General features: G+C 48.1%; 1 protein-coding gene across 1 annotated transcript in view; it reads right to left on the bottom strand.

The window, feature by feature from the left end:
* trpm2 (transient receptor potential cation channel, subfamily M, member 2) overlaps positions 1–10,000 on the bottom strand; it is a 34,215-nt gene that overhangs the window by 10,411 nt on the left and 13,804 nt on the right. Inside the window, exons 9-18 of the mRNA XM_056289168.1 lie at positions 8,787–8,908; positions 7,156–7,530; positions 4,673–4,813; positions 4,160–4,289; positions 3,835–3,980; positions 2,794–2,906; positions 2,144–2,219; positions 1,483–1,749; positions 1,205–1,323; positions 978–1,110 (exon numbers count right to left, since the gene is read on the bottom strand). Of these exons, the coding sequence (XP_056145143.1) occupies positions 978–1,110; positions 1,205–1,323; positions 1,483–1,749; positions 2,144–2,219; positions 2,794–2,906; positions 3,835–3,980; positions 4,160–4,289; positions 4,673–4,813; positions 7,156–7,530; positions 8,787–8,908 (1,622 nt within the window). The remainder of the gene's footprint in view (positions 1–977; positions 1,111–1,204; positions 1,324–1,482; positions 1,750–2,143; positions 2,220–2,793; positions 2,907–3,834; positions 3,981–4,159; positions 4,290–4,672; positions 4,814–7,155; positions 7,531–8,786; positions 8,909–10,000) is intronic.

Here is a 10,000-nt window from a genome sequence, read left to right as displayed (position 1 = left end):
GGGACAATTTAGTACGGCTGATTCACCTGACCTACATGTCTTTGGCCTGTGGGAGGAAACCGGAGCCCCCGGAGGAAACCCACACAGACACGGGGAGAACATGCAAACTCCACACAGAGGATGACCCCCAAGGTTGGACTACCCCGGGGCTCGAACCCAGGACCTTCTTGCTGTGAGGCGACTGTGCTAACCACTGCGGCACGGTGCCGCCTAAGTTTAAACAAGGAGACATTATTTCAAAAGGAAATAATTTGTGTATGGAAGCAGGAATCCATGTTCACCCAAATTAGATGCAAACAGAAGCTGCTGAGTTACAAGTACAGCCGAAAACGATGAAAGCCCCTAAGTAATATTTTTGTTTTGACAAGAAAGGTGTGGGGCCTGTGATGGCCTGGCAGCCTGTCCAGGGTGTCTCCCCGCCTGCCGCCCAGTGACTGCTGGGTTAGGCTCCAGCATCCCTGCAACCCTGAGAGCAGGATAAGCGGTTTGGATAATGGATGGATGGATAATACAATGCAACACTGCAGCTGGGAGATTTGTATGTGCAGCCTTTGATCAGGAATGTCATATCATACTGTACCCAGACCTACTATAAGGAGAACAACTTCGACAGTTTGCAGGGCTAAGCCTCCGACACTTTAGAAAGCACTATATATTTCAGCTGTGTTACTACATACGTTGCAGGTAATTTCTACTCCAAAGATGCCGTTGCAACAACTGTAGAGCCTTTTAAAAATTGTGAATGGATGTCTCAGGCCAGAAGTCATTTAGAAATCTGTACAAAAATCTTTTATGTGGGTAAATGTTCAAACCGTTACACTGTGATTCACAGTGCTGCCTATGCAAAAGAAAAGGTGCACCACGTCAGTGGCGATCTGTACTGGATGATGAGTGCACAGTGTTGTGGGCGCCACATCAGCTCCTACATCAGACTGCACATAGCACACCTGCACACAGCCCCTCATTGATGTTCTTACCATTCTTCTGACTATGATGATCTTTGGGCCCAGGGTTCTGCTGATGGTGAAGATGGCCATTAAACGGAGACAGAAGACGATGAAGTCGATACAAAGGAGAACTTTACCTGCATAGAACAGCTCAGTTCTTAACCTGCAGAAGAAGAGCCCAGTGAGTCACAGAAAACCAAACAACTGCATCTATGATACCATAGCTGGTGTGTTTTCTGGAGGGGACGGTCACTTACCTAAACGCCAGACCCATAATGAAGAGGAGGATGGAGAGCACATCTAGGGTATTCCACAGATTGTTGATGTACAGCCTCACTTTCTTGTGAAACCCAAATCCATCAGGATCATGGAAGAGCTAAAAAAGGAAAGAGGGATGAAGTTTGACATTGCCGATAAACTTTCCGGTCTCCTCAGTGGTGATGGGTGAGTGTTTCAGTGTGTGTGTGTGTGTGTGTGTGTGTGTGTGTGTGTGTGTGTACCCGTAAAATTTCAGGGAGTTTCCGCAATGTCTTACCTGTCTGACCTCCTCACACACCAGAGAGATGAGCCAGATGTACAGCAGCACCTCCATCCTTGAGGGCGTGGTCTGAAAGTTGGTCATCAGCACCACGGCAAACAGGAACAGGAAAGCAAAGTAGGACACAATGTTCCCATAGAACTTGACCTGAGGGGAGCCGTAAAGGCCCGTCAGTCTGGACCACCGGCTCAGAGGCTCTGGGGGGTTGGAGCTGAGGTCACAGAAGACATGTTTTCTGATATTTTGAGGCAAAAGTTTTTGTGTCTCTCATTTTTCACATCACATTTTGTTGGCTTGTATCATTAGGCCTTTTCGAGGACACTGATAGGAACCGTATGCAGCTAGCTTGTCTTGCCCCTCGAAACCAAACCAAAATTTCAACGTGCTTTAATTGTTGTAAAGTGGACTATTGCGATGAAATAGTTGAAATCTGGATTTCTGTTGTCAGCATAATAAAAAGTCTTATTCATGAGACAATATAAGATACGTAAGGTGGAGGTGACTGACTTTAAAACCAGTAAGCATTATGGACCGTACAGTGTGTTGAACTAAGTCCCATAAAAGACACTTCAGGCAGGGCGGTGTCCCTGTCTTCTCTAAGTAGATGCAATGTAAAAGGCTTTTAGTCCACTTACAGGACATGAGACTTTCTCCAAACTGCACTTCCTGTGATGGTCTCCATGGTTTTCATCTCCGCACTTCTCTCAGCTTCTCTCTGGATAAGCTCATCACGTCTAGGCAGCATTGAAACCAAATAAACCAAATACGTTAAAACACACAATACCGTTGTGTACCACCACTACTGCTGCAGAGAAATGCTGGCACGGATGCCAAATTCACTCAACATTCAAACCTATATGTGAGATAAAAATGTGTTTCATCAAAACTGTGGCCAAGTTCCCAATATGTCCAACATCCTTACAACAAATTCATGAGCTAGAACCAAATGACTAATTACAAAAGGGATATTTTGTCTTACTGTTAGTTTTGCTGCCACCAAGTGGTTATTTACAAGCATGTGCACACAAACGTGTGTAGTACAGAAAAACAAGACCTGCTCGAGATGGAGGAATAATAAAAATCAAATAAGACTGGCTTTGAGTCAAAACATAGTTATAAATGTATTATAAATATGCCACCATTATTGGTTAAGGTAGTGAATGCAGGCATCATTATTTTACACAAGGACCATTACTTTACACAGCTCCAGTAAAAAGAGCATCCCTACCAGAGAGATGATTACCAGCATGTAAACTAGCTAAGACCATATACTAGTTCACAGTGAAGGCCTTGGGGGACCGCTCCTACCTGAAAGCCAGGAAGCCGGTGTAAATGCAGGGAGCGAACAGCATGCACACCAGCACTTTCCACACTGGATTGTCCACTGCTAGCTCACCACACCAGATCTGGGTCAACCGAGCCTGAAAGAGGATCATTTCCTCTATGACGGGAAATGTAAGACAAGCTCGGGGAAACTTGACTGCAGACAAAACTGTCAGGTATGATGTACAACGGGGCCCGGGGTCACAGCTTGTGATAATGTCGAACGGTCTGATCGAAGACTGGACTGTTTACCTGATTTATTCACTGGTTTACAGTGTGGGTTAAAACACCATGGAAGAAGAAGAAGAAGAAGAAGAAGAAGAAGAAGAAGTACCTTATATAAAAGCTTCACAGCTCCATCACAAAGCCGCTATGGAGAATACTTATAGAAGTACAGTTACATGTACCATCACGTGTTGTCACCACACATGACTGTTAGGACAAGCTTAAGGTCATTTTGTGCAAAACGATCCTCCCCTGAAGAGAGAAAAGGTCTTTACAGTTGGTGCTGCAGGAGCGTGGCAGAACACGGAGGAGGTGGTGCAGCAGCTCCTTCACGCCACTCTTTTAACAATAGATTAGATACATGTGGGTCAACTAAGGACTGTTCTACCATTATAAAGCTGAGTTGTGATCATTGTGAGTACTGTGTGACTATGACTATTTGTGAGACTAATGTATTTATGTGATTTGTGATTATTTGTGAGATTATTGTGATTTAAAAACTATATTGCGGTTCTTTTTTGTATGGCTGTTTGTTTAATTGGTCGAGTCTGGTGTAGAGGATTTGTGTTTTTTCGTTGAATTTCATTAAACTGACGCACTGTCCCTGCTGATGAGGGTCAGACAAGTCATACAACCTGGGTGTGCCCCAGCTCAGTCCGAGCTGGGCCTCCCCTACACAGCAAGACAGGCAGACGTGCTCAGAGGATCTCCGATGGACGACACAACCCCACTTACACAAAAATGACTTATCCATCCAAAATAACACCACTGAGGAGCCTGTAGTGTTCGATCCCAGGTTACCTGCACGCCTGTTTGAGCTACGAAGTTCTTGTCGTCAGCCTCCAGTGCTAGTCTGAGGCAAGTGGTCCTGCCCCAGGATGGCGAGACTCGCACCAGCAACTTCTCAGCTCGCTCCTCATCACAGGTATGGCACTCATTGAAAACACCTGCCATGCACATGCACGCACACGCACACGCACACGCACACACACACACACACACACACACACACACACACACACACACACATCAGGGGAATCAAATACATCAGCAAACGCTACATTCAGGAAACCCACCCTCGTGTCCCTGCACGGCGAAGTCCCGCGTCACAGCGGCAGCAGGGTACCTAAGGCGTGTCCTTCATAGTGACTGGCTAGTTCTTTCATCTCCTCTGCCGCATCCCCGTTGATGCATTCTTCAGCCATCTTCTTCAGGATCTTACTGGCTGCCAGAGCAGCAGACATACAGTCTCTACACTGTCCACACACACACAGGTACAAACACACACCAAAGTACACACACAGACATAGAGACGTGCTACAGTTACACTTGCACGGCATACACACAGCATGCTTAAGTGGTGGGTCTGGATGCGGGGAGGACGCCGTTGTGACCAGACCAGTATAGTCAGATGGACGGTGTGAAAAAAATAAAGTGGGCGCCGGTTTAAATCAGTACAGCCGTAACAGACACAAAGCAGCCATTTCCAAGCAAGGTGCAAACATAGTATACATCAATGCCATTTTCCAAAAATACAGACACACATATTGACATGCAGATACACACAAAAATTGCAAACTTCTTTGTGCTGCATGCTGTACCATACTGCATCCTGCATGTTGGTAGTTGCTATGATCACCTGTTCCCATGCAATCTCAGCCAGCTCCCTGTTGTTCTGAAGTACAGCCCAGAGGAAGAGGTCTCTCTCTGGACATCTGAGTGGCTCTCCAGCCTCCTCTCTGTTTACAGCTTGAAGATCCGTCTCACCTTCAGCTGGGGACTGGAGGAAAGCAACAGAAGGAAAATAATGGTTGTATTGCCTTGTTCACGTGAAAAGTACATAAGTGAGTATGCAGATGGACTCCTGCACCCAGAGCTTATGCTTTTTCGACTATATCAAACACGTCTGTGAATGTTCTCATTCATCCAGGTCATGGTTATCAAAAGGAGTTGAATCAAGTGCAACTGGACTTGGTATATATCCGTGAAGACGTTTCGCCTCTCATCCAAGAGGCTTCTTCAGTTCTTGCCTTTCTGACTAGACCAAGCTAGTCTGCCTGGCTGCTGATGAGACTCAGAATTTATCCTCTTTAGAGTCGTTATCAGAGCTTTAGATGTCCATGGCTCTTTGTGTTCCAATGTTTAGCAACGCCCGTCGTTATCAGAGGCATTGATATGCGTAGTTCTTTGTGATCCGATGTTTAGCAGTGACGGTCGTTGGGGGTGTTAATTTCGACTTCGTTAGTGCTCCATTCAGTGGTCATGAGAGTGGTTGGAGCCGTTAGTGAGCGACTGTTGTTCTTGGAGGCTAGGCTTCTTGAGTCTCCTGGGTAGAGATGAAAGTACGGCATTGTAAGTGGGAGATAGGTGGTGTCACAGACCTCCTCCTCCTATTGAGGGATGGTTCTTCCAGTTTCACATAGATGGCTTCCTTCACCCCTCCTTCAAACCATCTATCTTCTCTGTCTAAAATGTGTACGTTGCTGTCCTGGAAGGAGTGTGTCTTCTCCTTTAGGTGTAGATAGACTGCTGAGTCTTGTCCTGAGGAGTTAGGCCTTCTGTGTTGGGCCATCCGTTTGTGTAGTGGTTGTTTGGTTTCTCCTATGTATAGGTCAGTACAATCCTCATTGCATTGTACAGCATACACCAGACTGCTTTTCCGGGTGTGTGGTACACGGTCTTTGGGATGAACCAGTCTTTGTCAGAGTGTGTTGCTGGGTTTGAAGTATACCGGGATGCGGTGTTTGTTAAAAATTCTCCTGAGTTTCTCGGAGACCCCAGAAACATACGGGATGACTATGTTATTCCTTCTGTTCCTCTTCTCCTCATCGCTCACCTGGTTGGTCTTTCTGGAACGCGTTGCAGTCTTCACAAAGGTCCAACTTGGGTAGCCGCAGGTTTTTAAAGCTTCCCTCAGGTGTTTGTGTTCTTCTCGTTGGGCCTGAGTGCTGCTGGGCACATTGTCAGCTCTGTGTTGCAGAGTTCTGATGACGCCCAGTTTGTGTTCCAGCGGGTGGTGTGAGTGGAAAAGTAGATATTGGTCTGTGTGTGTAGGTTTCCTGTAAACCCCAGTGTGGAGGCTCCTGTCTTCCCCAATGTGGACGTCACAGTCCAAGAAGAGCAAACTGTTGTTCTTTACGTCTTCCCTTGTGAAGTTAATGTTCTTGTCTACTGAGTTGATGTGTTTGGTAAACGCTTGCACCTCTTGTGTTTCGATTTTGACCCATGTGTCGTCCACATATCTGAACCAGTGGCTCTGAGGTGTTCCTCTGAAGGAGTTCAGGGCCCTGTGTTCTACCTCTTCCATATATAAGTTGGCCACAATGGGCGATACTGGTGAGCCAATTGTACAGCCGTGTTTCTGTCTGTAAAACTGGCCCCTGAATTGGAAATATGCATATATGGACTCCCTAAGATCCATAAAGATGGAACCCCCCTCAGGCCCATCGTCAGCAGCATAAACTTGGTCACGTACAACATTGCCAAACATATAGTCAACATCTTGACCCCTTTAGTGGGCGAAACACCTCACCATATCCAAAACTCCATTGACTTTGTGAACAAGGTCCAAGGCGTAAAACTGGAACCGGATGAAACCATGGTATCCTACGACATGACCTCGTTATTCACCTGCATCCCAACCATGGAGGCTTTGGAAACTGTGAGGCAATGTTTGCTACGGGACGACACCCTCCACAATAGGACCAACCTCAGCCCAAACCAGATTTGCCAACTACTGGACCTTTGCCTGAACACTACATATTTCCAATTCAGAACCATGCACATCAATAGCTCTGATAATGACCGGCGTGGCTAAACATCGGAACACAAAAGAGCCACGTATATCAATACCTCTGATAACGACGGGCATTGCTAAACATCGGAACACAAAAGAGCCATGGACATCAATACCTCTGATAACGACTCCAAAGAGGATAAATATCTGAGTTTCATCAGCAGCCAGTCAGACCAGCTTGGTCTAGTCAGAAAGGCACGAACTGATGAAGCCTCTTGGATGAGAGGCGAAACGTCTTCACGGATATATACCAAGTCCAGTTGCACTTGATTAAATTCCTTTGGATATGTTAAACACCTCCTGGACAAACCCATTCAGCCACTTACTGTGACAGAGGTATCCTCAAGAGACATGTTGAGGCGGCATCCCGCAGCTGACGGAGGGTACAGGGGCTGCGTGAAACTGCCCAGGAGGTGGTGTACTTCGTCAGAGACGTGAATCATTGAGATACTGGTACAGCCCCCTGTGTGGGCCCGGCGTCTGATGCGGAGCGCCTGCCCCCGGCCGCAGCAATCACCCTTGACCCGCTTGGCCAGCTTGCGGAGGAAGAAGCAGCTGGGCAGCTGGTTGTAGAGTTCACACAGCGTGTCCTCCACTTTGAGGAACTGCCTCAGACACACACCGTTCTCCAGGAGCAGGTGCACGAACTGAGGCTTGTGGCCCACCAGGGCTGAGAACATGGCCTGATGCAGGTCGCTGGACTACAGGGTGGGGAGAAGACCTTCAGAACAGACACAGCAACATTTTTGATGGCATTTGCACGTAACTGAAACAGCAGTCCTGAACAGGTGCACACCTGTTTATTTCAGGTCTGGTTTTTCAGTTTAATCCCGGATGACACTCTCGTCCAAGCTCTTGCCTGACTTCATCCCTATCCCCAAACAACAGCCCACGTCAATCACTGTCTCCACCAAAGAAGAACTTACTGTGACGCCTGTCAGTTGTATTGGCTTATAATTCAGCGCCGCGGCCTCTTGTACTGTAACCTGGTCTGGAAACCTGAGCGTACAAATCAAAACCCAGCTGGGACTGACTGGCACCACTGTCAACCTGTGGCCATCCAGACCGCTCCCACCGACATCAGCACAAGACGACACGGGCAAACCTCGCAGTACTATAGCAAGCACTTGTCCCTCTATGAGGAGAGGTGTCACAGGTTAAGGCATCTCCGGGCTGAATCACAGACACTGAAGCTCTCGATTAATTTTCATGCTGCAAACCCGCTAAACTGTAGCTCTCCACCCCCGCGCCCGTCCTGCATAGTTGTGTTCAGACAATGTGTATGTGATGTCGCATCATGTGTCTACCTGTGCTGTATGATGTGTTCATCACATCTATCTGCTGTGAGCAAGTGCTGTTATTTTCATGCCTTGCTGCATCACCGAATGAGTGTATTAGTTTGATCAAACATTTCCTGGTAGAGGGTAGAGGGGGCGTCCGGGTAGTGTGGAGGTCTATGCTGTTGCCTACCAACACAGGGACCAGCAGTTCGAATCCCCGTGTTACCTCCGGCTTGGTCGGGGATCCCTACAGACACAATTGGCGGTGTCTGCGGGTGGGAAGCTGGATGGGGGTATGTGTCCTGGTCGCTGCACTAGCGCCTCCTCTGGTCGGTCGGGGCGCCTGTTCAGGGGGGAGGGGGAACTGGGGGGAATAGCGTGATCCTCCCACGCGCTACGTCCCCCTGGTGAAACTCCTCACTGTCAGGTGAAAAGAAGCGGCTGGTGACTCCACATGTATGGGAGGAGGCATGTGGTAGTCTGCAGCCCTCCCCGGATCAGCAGAGGGGGTGGAGCAGAGACCGGGACGGCTCCAAACAGTGGGGTAATTGGCCAAATACAACTGGGGGGAAAGGGGAAAAAAATCTTGGTAAATGATGCTCAATTCGGTGGGTAACACAGGTCAGGTTTATTGTCCGTGTTCATCAGGAGTAAGCTCATGTCGCGGGTGCTTTCACCTTCCACTGGCTTTCCTCCGTGAAGATTTCAGTCTCTGCGATGTCCACCCTGTTCCAGGCCACGGCGAGCTCCAGCTGCCTCTCCCAACCCTCTCGGCCCAGGGACTCGCTGTTCCTGGAGGCTGAGAGGAGAGACACCATGGACAAACGAAAAATTTGAAGGCAATGCATCACTTTCTTGCTCAAAGACACTCTGGCAGGATGATTCTTCCGTTACCCAGCAGATCCTGTCATCCACAAAACAGAGTATACCTCATAGTGTTTATTATTATTCTCCAGACTTGCTTTTGCACAATACATGCCAGGTGGATTATGATGACTATGGCGCAGCATAACCCATGGGTCAGAGGTTTACATTCTATCTGAAGAGGCTGGGTCACATGATCAGGTGGTGAGCTACAAGGCCAAGTTCACAAGATAACACTTCTATGACCTTTGTGTTCATAGAGAGAAAAGAGAGTGGATGGTGAAGCTAAGTACAGAAGAACAGGAATGACAATGCCATAAATGCCTTTAAGTCCCTCAGTGTGCTTCTGGTACCCGTGGGGAGCAGCGAGGAGCAATACAAAACGATGGATCATGGGGAGTAACACGACAATGGAAGTGAATACCTGTGTGCAGGACCACAAGCTATATTGGGCGGTCATGCATGGGATCTGCACTTTATTTATATACATATTTAATTATATCATTCAAACTGTATCAGAGCTGGCGTTAGGGTGGCGTGGTGGTCTATTCTGTTGCCTACCAACACGGGGATCGCTGGTTCGAATCCCCGTGTTACCTCCGGCTTGGTCAGGCGTCCCTACAGACACAATTGGCCATGTCTGCGGGTGGGAAGCCGGATGTGGGTTTGTGTCCTGGTCGCTGTACTAGCGCCTCCTGGGAACTGGGGGGAATAGCGTGATCCTCCCACGCGCTACGTCCCCCTGGTGAAACTCCTCACTGTCAGGTGAAAAGAAGCGGCTGGTGACTCCACATGTATGGGAGGAGGCATGTGGTAGTCTGCAGCCCTCCTGGATCAGCAGAGGGGGTGGAGCAGAGACCGGGACGGCTCAGAGAGTGGGTTAAAAGGCGACCGGGGGGGGGGGGGGGATTAAAGAAAAAAAACAAGTATGAGATGATAATTAAGCCCGGTTGTCCTGCATTTGAACAGCAATTCTGACGGCCTGCGGATGTCTCATCGTGCAAAAAAGAAGAAGCACTCGCCAGTC

Source organism: Lampris incognitus, chromosome 11 (genome assembly GCF_029633865.1).
Source record: "Lampris incognitus isolate fLamInc1 chromosome 11, fLamInc1.hap2, whole genome shotgun sequence".
Taxonomy (NCBI): Eukaryota; Metazoa; Chordata; class Actinopteri; order Lampriformes; family Lampridae; genus Lampris; species Lampris incognitus.
The sequence above is the reverse complement of the archived record's forward strand: the minus strand, read 5'-3'. Positions and strand labels throughout refer to the sequence as shown.